Source organism: Mustelus asterias, chromosome 8, assembly GCF_964213995.1.
Source record: "Mustelus asterias chromosome 8, sMusAst1.hap1.1, whole genome shotgun sequence".
NCBI classification, from domain to species: domain Eukaryota; kingdom Metazoa; phylum Chordata; class Chondrichthyes; order Carcharhiniformes; family Triakidae; genus Mustelus; species Mustelus asterias.
Window position 1 is genome coordinate 34,948,908 of NC_135808.1, and position 17,181 is coordinate 34,966,088.

Here is a 17,181-nt window from a genome sequence, read left to right on the forward strand (position 1 = left end):
AAGGAAATTATGTTCTGTAGCTACTTAAACAACAGTAAATACTTGCAATGCATAAGCCAAATACTATGTTACTTAACTTAAGGTTGATTTCCACTTGCAATTAAAACCTGACCAGGATTTTGTTGTCAGATGGAATCAGTTCTTTGTTCTCTTCTTCTTCCAGATGTTGTCCCTCTTTATGAGCTTGGTGCCCTGGTTCTTCACACTGCCTTTCTGAACAAGCTCTTTATGTTAGCAGAGATAAACTCAAAAAGTTCCTTAGTAACTAGGCAATGAATTGATCAGAAACCTCAGTTGCATTGTTCGATTAGGCCAATCAAATAGAGCCAGAGTGGTGGTATTGGTCACTCCAAACCCCATCATATCAGCCCCTTAAGTGCATATTGTTTACATTCCAATGTCCATATGAAGAACACTGGCTCCAAAAGTGTTTAAAGAACTCCTCCCCGCCAAAGACAAACTGTTACATCTGACACCTTGTGTCGTTTAACAAGTTGCAGGCCCACTTGGCCACAAGAAACCCCAGCAAAGTGAAAAAACAACTTGAACCAAAAATCAGGTTTGCTTGATTGAAGATCTTTCAGCATATTAAAAGTTAAATCTCTGCAGACCATTCAGCCACAAGAGAAAAAAACACATGCAATGTCAATTACAAATTGTTCCACATACATAGTCCATAAAGAAAATCACAAGTGAACAAGAAAACTTTCTAGTCTGTTCCAATTTTTGCTACATCCTGTACACCCATTACACAAAAAATCTTTAAAGTGCTCAGGTCCTGTTATGGCACGTGTGTGAGTTGTTGTTGGCTGTATATCTGGTCTCTGCTGCTTCCTGTGGTGACACTTCCAGGTATTCTACTGGTCGTCACTGACATCAGCTGGTCTAACTCCAAGCAGTCTGAATAGTAGTCGACTGTGACGAGATGATCAGTTCCAGTGAGAGTGAAGAGGTCTACTCCAAGCTTCACCCATGGTCTGTCTGGGATGTCATTAATCATGGGCAGCTATTTATCTTGCTTAGCTTGATCTTTGTTACAAACATCGCACTGGCTGATGTGGTCCTTAATCTCATTTCTTACGTTTGACCAGTACAACCCTTCTCTTTCCTTCCTCAGACGAGATTCCATTCTTTTATGGTTTGTGTGGATGTGCTTCAGCATTTCTTATCTCATCTCTTTAGGGATAATGACCCCAGTTCCTTTGTACACAATGTCTTCTTGAAAATTATTTCATCTCTGTCCAATACTCTCTTACAGCCACAGGTGTGTCCTTGATGGTTTTTCATCACAACTTCCTGTAACATTTGAAGAGTGTCATAATTCAGGTCAGAAACTCCAAAGTGTTTTATGAAGTCTGCTTGGATCATAAGTTTTGCACTTTGAATTTGGCTAGGGTGAGCATGAGATGTTTCACTTCAGGTATGATTCAACTGACCCACTAAGGAGCCTTTATCAAGCAGAGTTATTTAAATATACAGTTGTGTATAGAAAGAAAATTCGCAATAACTTTTACCAATTACAAACAAAGAAAAACCAATGATATTGTATAACCCTTAACAAGTATACAAAATGTCCCAGTCAAACAAACTTCCCTATACAAAACCCTTGCCACAGGTTTAGCACAGAAAATACAAAGGCTCATGTGATGTTGAAACTTAATCCTTCGGGTGGAGAATTGAAACTCTTGACTTCCCAGCATTGTAACTTCTAGCAGCCCTCTTGATATACACACAGACCAGCTTGAAGTCAGAACAGCTTCCCAGAAAACATAATTTTTAAAAAAAATTCTTAAAGGTACACTAACATCGCAAGAGTTGTATCTCATTGTGTAGTTTGCTTGATCTGAGCAAGACACTTGTTGTGTCAGATTCAATTCTCTGCTGGGTTAATGATTCCAGAGCATGTTGTGCTATTGCTTCTTGTTGAATCTGGAAGATTTCATGCTCTGTACCAGCATCATCACTTCCTTCAAAGAGAGTGCAACTCTCCACAGCAAGTTGGTGACATTCCCTTGCTGGTACTTCACTTCCAAATGAAGTCACATCGTTTGTAAACACTTTGGAGCAGATAGAAGTGGTTTGAGAAAGATGCTTTGAAATGACTTGTGGTCAGATTCCATCATCGCGCTCTCTCTTTCAAGCTCACAAGCAAAGGCAATATCCAGAAACTCTTTCTCAATCTGTGCATAGCATCATTCAGTTTGTGTTAATGCTCTGGATACAAACACAACTGCTTGTTTTGGCTGCATGAGGGTTGCTCCAAGTCCTGTTTCACTGGGATCTCACTGCAGGGTGACTTCATCATTGACATCATAGTACCTCAGCACTGGTGTTGTTGTCACTAGTTGTTTGATGTGAGTGAAAGCTGCTTCTTAAAAACATAGAAACATAGAAAAACTACAGCACAAAACAGGCCCTTCGGCCCCACAAGTTGTGCCGAACATATCCCTACCTTTTAGGCCTACCTATAACCCTCCATCCTATTAAGTCCCATGTACTCATCCAGGAGTCTCTTAAAAGACCCTATTGAGTTTGCCTCCACCACCACTGACGGCAGCCGATTCCACTCGCCCACCACCCTCTGTGTGAAAAGCTTCCCCCAAACATTTCCCCTGTACCTACCCCCCAGCACCTTAAACCTGTGTCCTCTCGTAGCAGCCATTTCCACCCTGGGAAAAAGCCTCTGAGAGTCCACCCGATCTATGCCTCTCAACATCTTATTAGACCTCTATTAGGTCTCCTCTCATCCTACGTCTCTCCATAGAGAAAAGAAAGAGTTCCCTCTGCCTATCCTCATAAGGCATGCCACTCAATCCAAGCAACATCCTTATAAATCTCCTCTGCACCCTTTCAATCTTTTCCACATCCTTCCTGTAATGAGGCGACCAGAACTGAGCACAGTACTCCAAGTGGGGTCTGACGAGGGTCTTACATAGCTGCATCATTATCCCCGGACTCCTAAACTCAATCCCTCGATTGATAAAGGCCAGCACACCATACGCCTTCTTAACCACCTCCTCCACCTGCTGGGCCGATTTTAGAGTCCTATGGATCCGGACCCCAAGGTCCTTCTGATTCTCTACAGTACTAAGAGTCTTTCCCTTTATATTGTACTCCTTCATCCCATTTGACCTGCCAAAATGGACCACTACGCATTTATCTGGGTTGAAGTCCATCTGCCACTTCTCCGCCCAGTCTTGCATCCTATCTATGTCCCTCTGTAACTTCTGACATCCCTCCAGACTATCCACAACCCCGCCAACCTTCGTGTCGTCGGCAAACTTACCAACCCATCCCTCCACTTCCTCATCCAGGTCATTTATGAAAATGACAAACAGCAAGGGTCCCACAACCTCCATTTAGAAAAAGACCCATCTATACCCACTCTCTGCCTCCTTTGGGCAAACACAGTAAGAGTTTTAACAACACCAGGTTAAAGTCCAACAGGTTTATTTGGTAGCAAACACCATTAGCTTTCGGAGTGCTGCTCCTTTGTCAGATGGAGTGGAAATGTCTCCACATCATGACTACCTTTGGGCAAGCCAGTTTTGGATCCACAGGGCAGCAGCCCCTTGTGTTCTGAGTCTCAATACCACTGAACATCCTTTTCTGTGAGATTCACACTCTCATGACAGATTGATCAAAAACTTAGAAAGGTAGTTCACAAACCCTAAAATCGTTCAACTCTTTCACATTTGTTGTCAGTTCCCTCATGGTTTCACTGATGTTCCAGGATGTCTAACAACTGTATGAAGGCTTTATTACAGAACTCTCAGCAATTGCATTTCTCCCTATGTGTGTTCATGGTGCAGGTGGTATGCTGGCTGTGTAACAGCTTTGTCATGCACCTCACATAGATTGGCTTCTCCTTGTGTGAATCCTCTGATGTCCCAGGAGGGGCAAAGATGTCACAAAAACTTTACAGTAACATCACACATCAAGGGTTACTCCACCATGTGACTCCTCTGATGGAGCAGGAGGTTTGATGACTGTGAGAATGATTTGCCACACACGTCACACTTGAATGGTTTCTCCCCTGTGTGGATACATTGGTGTCTGCGTAGATTCGATGAGCCTGAGAATGATTTGTCACACACCTCGCATGTGAATGGTTTCTCCCCTGTGTGAGTGCGTTGGTGAATGCGGAGGGTGGCTGACTCAGAGAATGACTTATTGCACATCTTACAGGTGAATGGCTTCTCCCCAGTGTGTATGCGTTGGTGCACGCGGAGTGCCGATGACCATGAGAAGGATTTGGTGCACACCTCACAGGTAAATGGTTTCACCCCTGTGTGAACTGGCTGATGGACCAAGAGTTTTGAAAATTTTGTGAAAGCTTTGTCACACACCTCACACTTGAATGGTTTCTCCCCAGTGTGAATTCGTTGGTGTACACGAAGGGTCGATGACTGTGAGAATGATTTGCTGCACACCTCACATAGGAATGGTTTCTCCCCTGTATGAATGCGTTGATGTCTGCGGAGGCTCGATGCCTGTGTAAATGATTTGTCACACAGCTCACATGCGAACGGTTTCTCTCCTGTGTGAATCCTCTGGTGAGCCAGAAGGTTGGAGGCCTGGGTGAAAGCCATCCCACAGACCGCACACCTGAAAGGTTTCTCCCCTGTGTGCTTCCTCTGGTGTCTCAGGAGGCTCGAAGATGTCATGAAAGCTTTATCACACATCTCACATTTGAAGGATTTCTCTTCCATGTGGCTGTACTTGAGGTCACAGTGTTTGCACCAGATGCACTTTGCGTGTTAGGAGATCTCAAAAATCTGTGGAGCCCTCCTCACACACCTCACAGTTGAACAGCCTCTCACCTGTAGGAATGAGTTCGTGATTCAGTAGGTTCAATGAATGGTTGAAGCTCTCACCACAATTGGAGCCCACTCACATTTCTTCCCAGCCTCACCCTGACCGATCACCCACAGCTGAACCTTCAGAAAGGTTGGTTCTGATGGAACTTTCCACACCACTGACCAGTTTCAGGTCTGATGATATGTCAGAGCTCCCCTGACGCGACCGAGTTCCAGATAATGGTTTCACTGCCCAACCTTCTCTGTGTTGAGCAGTGCTGTGAAGGGACTGGACATCTTCCCACAGTTGTGCAGTTTTTCCTTGGGTGATGGTCAGGATCTATCTGCAGTTTCTATCCTCTCTCTATTCTCTGGTGTAGTACAGTGCAATCCTTCTGTAAAACAGAAAAAGGAAACATGATTTCCTCCAACTCCCTCTCCTCCTTTGCTGAAGGGGCTGACTCCTCAGTTAGAGTCTGTTCCACAGTGAGTGCCAGTCTGCTATTCCCCTGTGTGGGGATCAGATACAAGTCCTTTCTTTTTCGTCACTTGACTGTCAGACACCCTCTGTTTCCAGCAGGGATCCTGGATAGTGACCAGGAGCAGACAATGTGACTACTTTCTTTTCTCCACCCAGACTCCCATCTTCCCAGGCACCATAAGGGCAGTGGAAAAGACAGTCGTGCAGAGTGTAAAATGGGCTATCAATTCACAATGAGCTTGTCTCGTGCTGGTGAAGACCCTTAGAGTATGTGTTTAATATAAAAACGCTCAGGAGAAATAATAATTCAATGGAGATTTTTATAATTTCTCCCTTTGTTTTCAAAAATTATTTGAAGAAAACACACTGGGCAGGAAGTGCTGGAAGCTAAAGAAAATATTGCTTCAGTGTAGCTGATTGAAGGGTTCTGGTTTATCCTGGGAAATTAGACACACTGCACTCACTCAGACTGCACATCCCAAATTCAGCTATCAGACACAGCACGGGGCAAAACTATCAAATCCAAGCCCAGGCTTCTGGGAAAGGCCGAGGCCTTCGGGTAAAATCTTTAAAGAAAGTATTAGGGAAATGGACTAAGGACAGATCATGGGTATCCATGATGTGCAGTGAGCCATCAGTAGCAACAGGATTTTATTTTACCACAATCTCACAGCCCTCATTCCATGATTATCATCAAACCAGTAGATAAACATGTCAGGAACAGCATTGGCTCCCTCTCTGCCACTTGCCTCTCTGTCTACTGCCTCCTCTCTAACTGTGCTGAGATCAGGAACTACATCGCGAGCACAACTACATCCCTCTCTCCAATGCCAACCGCTACCCGATCCAGAGGAGGACTGAAGCCTGAAGGTGCATCCCTCAGTATTCCTTGACACAGTGGGTGTTGTTTTACAGCTTTTTGACTAAGTGTTGGGCAGGCGTAGAACTGGGAGAGTTCCAGATCCGTTGTTCGGGTGCATTATCAGCCCTCCTCCACACACACTCTGGCTGCAAAATTTTGAGCGAGCCTGTTGGTCGCTGCAGAAGCCTGTGGGTGGGGCTTAACACGCTCGACAGCCTGTAGAGGGAGGTGCTGCACATGCACAATAACAGTAGCAGGGACCAGACAGACAGAGAGCACTCTCACGTCCCTGCTATTGCAAGCTGCCTCAAGTACTCCCCCCCCACCCCACCCACAATCGTGGGGGTCCTTGGCCTGAGATGCAGCCTCCGCTGTCCCCCCGCTGCCCAGACCGTTTATGGCCCCCCCCACCCAATCCATGCATAGTGGCAGTGGGCCCCCTCCCCATTAGCCCCACCCCCACTGGCCCCTCCCCACCTGCCACGACTCCACTGGCCTCACCCCTGGTACCGCCTAGTGGGAATTACCCAGGTGTCATGGGCATTGCCAAGGTGCCAGGGTAGCACTACCAGTCTGGCACTGCCCAAAGGGCACCCCCGCCTTGCCCTCGGCCTCCCCAGGGGGCCTCAATGGTCTCCTGTTTCACCAGCGAGGCCAATACGACTGCTCCCCGTTCATGCGGAACAGGTGTATTCCTCACCGGAGAACCTCTCCCAGCGAGGCCATAAAGGCAAGCGAGCCCAGCCGATTGAGTGCTGGTCTCACTAATCACATTGAAATTGATATTTAAATAAATTTAAATAAATTAACCAGCCTCTCGTCCATTTCTGGTGAGAGGCTGACCGTGCCAGAAAACCTATTGTCATAAAATGGTGCTGGTCGTGAAAAATGGCGCCAATTGCGCTAATTGCTACATACCCCACTTTACGAACAAGTAAAATACCACCCACTGAGTTTGAACCAGTGTATAGCCATTCCTACTTGGCTTTGCTGTCAGTTATAACCTTATCTCCCTTTACAATGAGTCTGCCCCACAATGAGAGTCTGTAAAATACTGAACCATGAAGGGAATCGTGCTGCTCCTACTGAACGCCTACTCACTTTCTGATGTTTAATGCAACAACAATAACTTGCATCTTTAACATAGCTCACTCAAGTTGCTTTGTAAGGGTGTTAACAAAATTATGAAGCTGGCTGTGCACACATTGGCTGTCAGATTTCTACATTACAATAGTGACCACGCTTCTCAAATACTTCATTGACTGTAAAGAGCTTTGGGACATCTGGTGGTCATGTGAGGCTCTATATTAATTTTTTCCAAGGAGGTTACAGAGGGGGTGAGTGAGGGGAAGTTTCGGAGTGTTTAAAAGACAGGAAACATCCAGATCACAACAGACATAACTGACCATTCCCAGTCCACAGGATAACAACCAGCTCCCAACACACACACACATCTCAACAATAGGAAATCAGTAAGAATCCTCAGACACTCTGTCCCTCCCAGATAATTACACCTCACCTTCTCATATTCAGCAATGACCCATCAACAAAACTCAGCCTGTAAATCAGAAGGGAAATGCTTCCAATAAACACACTCAATATCCAACACACAGCTCCAATCAAACAGCTCAGCACAAAGCACAGAATAAACAGGTCTCTCAGCTGGATCTTCTCACACAGCATAAGGGGCATTTCCACACCTGATTCTCCACAGGATAGTCAGACTGCCTGAACATTAGTGTGGATATTATGCACTGTAATTATTATAAATTCTGCTCCTTCACTCACCATCTCCTCACTTGGTTTTCAGTCCCTACAGGAAGTGAAGCAGCTGTGAAAGAGGAAGAGGAGGGAATGGACAGAGTGGGTGGGCTCTCTGATTGACGTCTCTCACAGCCAATCCTAATATTTCTGGAGTAACAGGAGTTTCCTGAAGCTTGGAAAACTGACCGGTGAAACGGAGGCGACTTTGAGCAGCAGATCAGGTGGAGATTTAAACTTGTCATTGTCCCATCTGAATAAAACCTCACTTATTGCAGCTGCTGTCTCAGTTACCCCGGTAAATGTTTGACAGAGATTCCTAGTGTGGGAATAGCATTCTTCATCCTCGGAGGCTTTCAAACTGACATCAGTGTGGGATGTGTATCTTTAAGAGGTATTTTTCTCATCAACAGCAGTGTCAGGAATATGATGTAACATACAGTGGGAATCCTGTCTGGTAGCAGCTTGAAGAGACCATGCAGACATGTCTATATCAGTCTTGGATAAAGAAATCACATTATTGTGTTACTGATCCGGTCTCAAATGGTCACTACATTTGCATATTTCTAGCAGAATACAACTCAGCCTCGGATGTGTTTGACAGCAGATAGAAGAGGAAATCCCACATCCAAGGCAGTGATGATGTGCAAGTGGTGGGATTAACACTTGGATAGGAGAGAGGGGCAGAGAGGAAAAGGTGCAGGGGAGGGACAGAGGGGGGAAGGATACAGGAAATTGACTCGGTGAGAGATTTAGGAATTTGGGGGAGTGATTATGACACAGGATGTGAACTGGGGCTCATTGAGTAGATGCCTTTTGGGTTAACATCTGACATCCCTGCCCTCTCCAGGGGTAACCTCCTTTTAAAGTTAAGCTCCCACCAGCTCCAATTTTATAGACACCACAATCACTTAGTTCATTCCCTTGCCCAGAATATCTATTCATTCACCTCTCGCAGGACATCCCAGTCCTTTCTCTCTCCCAGTTCCTCTCCTGTGCTGTCCCAGTCTAGACCTTGTTTGAGAGGATTATTGTTCAACATGTGGTACACTCGGTAACTCTGAGCATTCTCTTCCTGGGGAATACTCTGATCTACTCCAAGTGTAGCCAGTAACTGAAATATTTCTTCAACATCCTACTTGCTTCTCTTTTTCAGCTGCCTCAGAGAGATACAGACATCAATAAACAACACCACCTCCTCAGTGTGTGGGACATGAAATGGTGACATCAGCCACATAAGGAAGGGATGAACCTTGTCCCTAATCAGCTGACCGCCAGGTCAGTCATCTTCCCCGAATATGGATGTGATGTCCGAGTTTCTGACGATGAAAGCATTGTGGGGTGATCCAGTGTGAGTGAAGTTCACATAGAGTATTCTCAGACAGTCATTTCTGTTGCAAAGTTGAGCTTATAAGGATGTAAACAATGCAAAGAAAATGCTAGAGGGACAAAACATGGGTGCGGTCCCTTTAAAAGCTCCTTTTGGTTTCAGTGTTTGGAGGTTTAAAATGCAAAGTACATAGAGTCCCAGACTGAAACATTTGCATCCACATCCAAGACTAGACCACAGGGTTGCCTTGGTAACAGGCTTCATGCATTTGAATGTTTGAATTTTGCCTATCACAGAATCATAGAAACCCTACAGTGCAGAAAGGTGCCATTTGGTCCATCGAGTCTGCACCGACCACAATCCCACCCAGGCCCTACCACCAATCCCTACATATTTTACCCGCTAACCCCTCTAATCTACGCATCTCAGGACACTGAGGGGCAATTTTAGCAAGGCCAATCAACCTAACCCGCACATCTTTGGACTGTGGGAGGAAACCGAAGCACCCGGAGGAAACCCACGCAGACACGAGGAGAATGTGCAAACTCCACACAGACAGTGACCCGAGCCGGGAATCGAACCCGGGACCCTGGAGCTGTGAAACAGCAGTGCTAACCACTGTGCTAATGTGCCGCTTAATCGACTTAAAGCTAGCACTCAGCTACCTATAACCTATAAGATTTGAGCTTGATGATGTTGAAAAATCAGACCAATCCTATTGTCGGAAAATTGATAGGTCATCACAGGTATAAAAGAGAGTGCGAGAGGAAAACAGGGGTTAGCAACTGACACCTCTCAAGTCGAGAGGAAGAGAGCAGCTCTCCACCTGCCAGCCGTATATACCTCTTCAGAGAACACACCATCTAACCAGCAAAAGGTACCAAATCAAAAAGAACTCACAGACAGAGGGACTCCACAGAAGAACTCCAAAAGTTTACGAAAGCCACAAACCCGGTTGTATTTTTTTTGAGAGTGATGGAATTCTATTATTATATTTTTGGTTAATGAATGAGTATTGTATTTATTTGAACAACATTCCAGTAGAATCTTATTTCATTTGGTATGTTCCCTGTTAGTTATAAACAAATAAATAGTTAAATGTTCATTTTAAAGTGAGTGTCAGGTATTTCTGTTAATTAACCACTAAATGTTACTGAAGAACAGTTCACACCTTCCCACACACTTTTTACAGATTACGAGGCAAGGTATTCCTCTTTGGGGGATTTGGCGTTACGTCCTAAAAGAGAAATACTTTCACGTCGTAACATTGCATACTACATGAAGGAGGGGAATTATTTTCTGTTCATGGAACTGTGAGTGCCTCCTCGGGTGACCTTCAATGCCATCTGAGTGTTATCAATCATTGCCAACACCTTGGGGAAGCACAAAAACAGAAAACTCCAGTCACGTCTGCTGCTATTCTCTGAGTGCTGGATCCAATTTAATGAAGTCATTTATTCTGCAGAATAATTTACTCTCCTCTTCCTCTCTCCTCCTCTCCCTCTCTCCTCCTCTCCTTATCTCCAGCATTCACCCTCACCCTTGCCTACCCCAGATTCTCCCACCCTATCTCTCCTCCTCTTTTCTCTTTCTGCTCCCCCCCACTTTATCTATTGCCCCTCTCCTCCTCCATCATTATAATGATGAGAGGTATAAATAGAGAGTTCATTATTTTAAGCTCTCGCATAAATGAAAAATAAAGCAGAAACTCCACACAATATTATTGAGATAATACTGTAACAGTGATTATATCAAAAAGGCCACATAGTTTAAAAATAGTTTATGTGACTAAAAGGGTTAATAGTCACACAAGTTTAAAAAATCACAAAGAGAAAAACAAAGGTCTTTCTATAAGAGCCTTCACACACAGACACCAAGGCCATAAGTCTGGCAAAGCACATAAATCAGACATCCGTAACTGGAAAATGGGAGTGATCCACAGCTACAGGAACAAGCTGTACTATGAGGTTTTCATGCAGATTAGATATTATTATGAAGCAAGCGTAAAGTGATTGTGATTGGTTTGTGCTAATTACTTTTAATCAATTTTGAAAACTTTAATTGCCTTTGTATCTTGGAATATGTTACTCTGGCGAGCGACAGAGATGTGAACTGTAACTTCCCAGTGTCCTTGCTATAGCGTGTATTAAAACAGCTGTTTGAGAGACCTCTGTGACTTGTCTGGTTACTTGAAGGGTAAAGTTGTGATCAAGTAAAAGGCAAAATCCCACAACAATTTTGGCGACGAGGATGGGATTTTGCTCAGGCTGGCTGGGGGTAGCAGTAAGTATCAATCATCTCTGATTAATACTCTCAGTTGAGTGCTATTGTAAAACCAACAGCTGATTTAACGTGTGAAATCTAAGCCCAGAGTAAACCAGACAAAGGGAGTTTTTGAGGGTCAACGCCGCAGTGATAAACTGCGATTGCGCAGAGTGGTCAAAAGGATAGGACAGAATTAAAGGTGTTATTCATTTGATGGTTAATGAGAATGATGATGGTGATAAAAAGAACATTCAAAGGGATTCGAAGAAAAGAACGCAGTTTAGGTGGTAGCTATGGATGTAGGAACCAAGTTTTGTTTTAAAAAGAGATAAGATAGACACTAATGGACATTTGAAAGGCCACAACACTTGTTTGAATTTGGGACAATTCTGACATAGGAAAAATGTGCTGTTAGCAAGTTACCTTTAAAATTATGCAATATTATACAAGCTGAAAAACAAATGTCTTCTTATAAGAGCCTTCACAGACAAACACCAAGGCCTTTAGTCTGGCAAAGCACACAAATTGGACATCTGTAACTGGAAAATAGGAGTGATCCACAGATAAAGAAATGAGTTGTACAAAGAACAAAGAACAGTACAGCACAGGAACAGGCCCTTGGGCCCTCCAAGCCTGCACCGATCATGTTTACCTATCTAAACCAACTGCTTATATCCCTCTATTCCCCTATATATGCCTATCAAGATAAGTTTTAAATGTAGCTAATGTAACTGTCTCAACCACTTCACTTGGCAGTGCATTCCATGCCCCTACCACCCTCTGTGTAAAAAAAACTTCCCCCCAACATCTCCACTGAATCTTTCCCCCCTTCTCTTGAACTTGTGCCCCCTTTTAATTGTCATTTCTGCCCTGGGAAAAAGCTTCCAACCCTGACAACAACTTTAATCCATGATCATGGAATAACCCATCTGGAGTTGGACTTGCACCTACAATCTTGTTCTCTGAGTCAGAGGGTTAAGAGTTTAAGTTTCACTCCAGAGACATGGCTGGGGAATTTTCCAGCCTCTCAGCCACGTGTTACTCCTTTTATTTTCTCCCAATTCTTCCTGGAAAATATCTGGGTACCGCTGATCATCTTCTTCAATGCTAAAAATCCCGAGCCAATTTAATTTGTTCTCTTGGTGCCAGTCACGTCCCATTAAACCCGGTCTCTCACCAGCCACCATGACTAAAGGCAGCTGAGCGGATTGCTGGTGCAGCAACAATAATCTTTCCCTCAATGTCAACAAAACGAAGGAGATCGTCATCGATTTCAGGAAGCATAAAGGAGAACATGCCCCTGTCTACATCAATGGGGAAGAAGTAGAAAGGGTCGAGAGCTTCAGGTTTTAGGTGTCCGGATCACCAACAACCTGTCCTGGTTCCCCCATGCCGACACTATAGTTAAGAAAGCCCACCAATGCCTTTACTTTCTCAGAAGACTACGACTCTCACCAACTTTTACAGATGCACCCTGGAAAGCATTCTTTCTGGTTGTATCACAGCTTGGTATGGCTCCTGCTCTGCCCAAGACCGCAAGGAACTACAAAAGGTCATGAATGTAGCCCAATCCATCACGCAAACCAGCCTCCCATCCATTGACTCTGTCTACAGTTTCTGCTGCCTCAGCAAAGCAGCCAGCATAATTATGGACCCCACGCACCCTGGACATTCTCTCTTCCACCTTCTTCCTTCGGGAAAAAGATATAAAAGTCTGAGGTCACGTACCAACCGACTCAAGAACAGCTTCTTCCCTGCTGCTGTCAGGCTTTTGAATGGATTTACCTTGCATTAAGTTGATCTTTCTCTATACCCTAGCTCATTGATCCACTGGAGCAAGCTGAGAGGGGTGATTGAAAAGCAGCAGTGCTGGTAAGAGATTAATTGGATTAATTGAATTGTTTATTTATTTAATTAGTCAGCTAGTGTGTGTATTTTTTTTGGCCTTTACTTTAACAGCAGTTTTTCAAGTTGAAAGTGAAAACTAGAAGTGGGCAGCAAAGGAGTCTGGGAAGGGTTTTTATTTTAACTTTAAAAGTCAGTTACCTGGGTGGTTCCCCCTCAGTAGTAGTTTTTTTTTCTCTCGGGCCCCTAGCCCTATAAATTGGTGCAGAGGAGATACCCGATCCTCTACACTGGTAGAGGATCCCACCCTTCCATCCTCCTCTAACCTAATTATAAGTGTGGGGAAGTTTTTTGTTTTCTTTTTTTCTTGCTGGTAATGGCTTCAGGGATGGCAGTTCAGGCAGTATGCTGCATCTCCTGTGGGATGTATGTGGTGAGGAAATCCAGTAGTGTTTCAGGAGATTTTAGTTGTAAGAAGTGCATTAGATTGCAGCTTCTGGAGGAGCGTGTAAAGGAGCTGGAGGGGGAGGTAGAGGAACTCCGCATAATTCGGGAGGCGGAGGTGGAAGTTGATAGGAGTTATAGAGAAATAGTAACTCCTAGAAATGAGGCTTGGGTCAATGCCAGGAGGAGGGGTAAGAAGCAATCGGGAAGACAATCCCCTGGGGCGGTTCCCCTCCATAATAGGTTTTCGGTGCTGGAGGCTACAGTTGAGGAGGAATCAACTGAGCATAGAGAGCAGATCTCTGGGGGTGAGCCGAGTGAGAAAGCTCAGGTGGTTAGGGGCTGTAAAAGACTGGGCCTTGTGATTGGGGACTCCACAATTAAGGGGACAGATAGGAGGGTCGGAACTAAAGGTAGGGACTCAGGGTTGGTGTGTTGCCTACCAGGGGCTGGGGTCCGGGATGTGTCTGACAGGGTATTCAGGACTCTTAGGGGGGAGGGAGATAAACCACAAGTTATTGTACATGTGGGGACACACGACATAGGGAGGATAGGGGAAGGGGATATTAGGCAGGGATTTATGGAGTTGGGGTGGAAACTAAAGGCCAAGACTGACAGAGTGGTTATCTCTGGACTCTTGCCTGTACCACGGGATAGTTTAGAGAGGAATAGGGAGAGGGAAGGTTTGAATTCATGGCTGAGGGGATGGTGCAGGAGGGAGGGGTTCAGGTACTTAAGCAATTGGGGCTCGTACTGGGGAAGGTGTGACCTCTATGAGAAGGATGGTCTACACCTTAATCAGAAGGGGACCAATATCCTGGGGGGTAAATTTGCTAAGGCCATGCAGGGAGGTTTAAACTGATTCGGGGGGGGGGAGGGATCCTGAGTAGTGGGGCTGAAAGTGAGGGATGCATGGATGGGGACTGCAATGCACGGCATTGCAGAGGTGGGGTGGAGCAGGGTTTGAAATGTGTATACTTCAATGCCAGGAGTATTCGCAATAAAGTGGGTGAACTTGCAGCGTGGATCAGTACCTGGGACTTCGATGTTGTGGCTATTTCAGAGACATGGATAGAGCAGGGGCAGGAATGGATGCTGCAGGTCCCGGGGTTCAAATGTTTTAGTCGAAGTAGGGAAGGAGGTAGAAGAGGGGGAGGGGTAGCATTATTGGTCAGAGATTGTATCACAGTGTCAGAGAGGAGGTTTGATGAGGACTTATCTGTTGAGGTAGTATGGGCGGAGATTAGAAATAGGAGAGGAGAGGTCACCCTATTGGGAGTCTTTTATAGACCTCCTAAAAGTTCTAGAGAGGTTGAGGAAAGGATTGCGGAGTCAATCCTGCTTAGGAGTGAAAGTAATAGGGCAATTGTTATGGGGGATTTTAACTTGACTAATATTGAATGGAATTGTTATAGCTCTAGCTCGTTAGAGGGGTCAGTTTTTGTTCAAAGCGTGCAGGAAGGTTTTTTGACTCAGTATGTAGACAGGCCAACTAGAGGTGAGGCTATATTGGATCTGGTGCTGGGAAATGAGCCAGACCAGGTGCTAGACTTGGAAGTTGGTGTGCATTTTGGTGATAGTGACCACAATTCGGTTACGTTCACCTTAGTGATGGAAAGGGATAGGCATGAACCTCGGGCCAGTGGTTTTAGCTGGGGGAAGGGTAATTATGAGGCTATTAGGAGAGAATTAGGAAACATAGGTTGGACTAGGAGATTACAGGGACTGGGAACGTCCGACATGTGGAGTTTTTTCAAGGAGCAGCTACTGCGAGTCTGTGATAGGTATGTCCCTGTCAGGCAAGGAGGAATTGGTAGGGCTAGGGAACCGTGGTGCACCAAAAAAGTTTCTTTGTTGGTTAAAAAGAAAAAGGAGGCTTATGTTCGGATGAGACGTGAGCACTCGGGTAGTGCACTAGAAAGCTTTAGATTGGCTAAGAGGGAGTTGAAGAGCGAGCTTAGAAGGGCTAAAAGGGGACATGAGAAGACTTTGGCGGATAGGGTTAAAGAGAATCCTAAGGCGTTCTATAGGTATGTCAAGAACAGAAGGTTGGTTAGGGCAAGTTTAGGGCCAGTTATAGATGGCAGAGGGAAGTTATGTGTGGAACCGGAGGAGATTGGTGAAGCATTGAACCAATATTTCTCTTCGGTGTTCACGCAAGGGGACATGAATATAGCTGAGGAGGACACTGGGTTGCAAGGGAGTAGAATAGACAGTATTACAGTTGATAAGGAGGATGTGCAGGATATTCTGGAGGGTCTGAAAATAGATAAATCCCCTGGTCCGGATGGGATTTATCCAAGGATTCTCTGGGAGGCAAGAGAAGTGATTGCAGAGCCTCTGGCTCTGATCTTCAGGTCGTCGTTGGCCTCTGGTATAGTACCAGAAGATTGGAGGTTAGCGAATGTTGTCCCATTGTTTAAGAAGGGGAACAGAGACTTCCCCGGGAATTATAGACCGGTGAGTCTCACTTCTGTTGTCGGCAAGATGTTGGAAAAAATTATAAGGGATAGGATTTATAGTTATTTGGAGAGTAATGAATTGATAGGTGATAGTCAGCATGGTTTTGTGGCAGGTAGGTCGTGCCTTACTAACCTTATTGAGTTTTTTGAGAAAGTGACCAAGGAGGTGGATGGGGGCAAGGCAGTGGACGTGGTATATATGGATTTTAGTAAGGCGTTTGATAAGGTTCACCATGGTAGGCTTCTGCAGAAAATGCAGATGTATGGGATTGGGGGTGATCTAGGAAATTGGATCAGGAATTGGCTAGCGGATAGGAAACAGAGGGTGGTGGTTGATAGTAAATATTCATCATGGAGTGCGGTTACAAGTGGTGTACCTCAGGGATCTGTTTTGGGGCCACTGCTGTTTGTAATATTTATTAATGATCTGGATGAGGGTATAGTTGGGTGGATTAGCAAATTTGCTGATGACACCAAAGTCGGTGGTGTGGTAGACAGTGAGGAAGGGTGTCGTAGTTTGCAGGAAGACTTAGACAGGTTGCAAAGTTGGGCCGAGAGGTGGCGGATGGAGTTTAATGCGGAGAAGTGTGAGGTAATTCACTTTGGTAGGAATAACAGATGTGTTGAGTATAGGGCTAACGGGAGGACTTTGAATAGTGTGGAGGAGCAGAGGGAGCTAGGTGTATGTGTGCATAGATCCCTGAAAGTTGGGAATCAAGTAGATAAGGTTGTTAAGAAGGCATATGGTGTCTTGGCGTTTATTGGTAGGGGGATTGAATTTAGGAGTCGTAGCGTTATGTTGCAACTGTACACAACTCTGGTGCGGCCGCACTTGGAGTACTGTGTGCAGTTCTGGTCCCCACATTACAGGAAGGATGTGGAGGCTTTGGAGAGGGTGCAGAGGAGGTTTACCAGGATGTTGCCTGGTATGG

General features: G+C 45.1%; 1 protein-coding gene across 4 annotated transcripts in view; it reads right to left on the reverse strand.

Annotated features, from left to right (window-relative positions):
- Nucleotides 1-287: 287 nt before the first annotated feature.
- Nucleotides 288-17,181, reverse strand: part of LOC144497048 (uncharacterized) — a 388,053-nt gene continuing 371,159 nt past the window's right edge. For 2 of the 4 annotated variants that reach the window (XM_078217778.1, XM_078217777.1), the window contains exon 2: nt 3,442-5,194. In XM_078217778.1, the coding sequence (XP_078073904.1) occupies nt 3,945-4,712 (768 nt within the window). In that variant the 5' untranslated portion in view covers nt 4,713-5,194 and the 3' untranslated portion in view covers nt 3,442-3,944. Of the gene's footprint in view, nt 5,195-7,930; nt 7,967-17,181 lie in introns of those variants that run through there. The other 2 variants (XM_078217776.1, XM_078217779.1) reach the window with 2 other exon arrangements.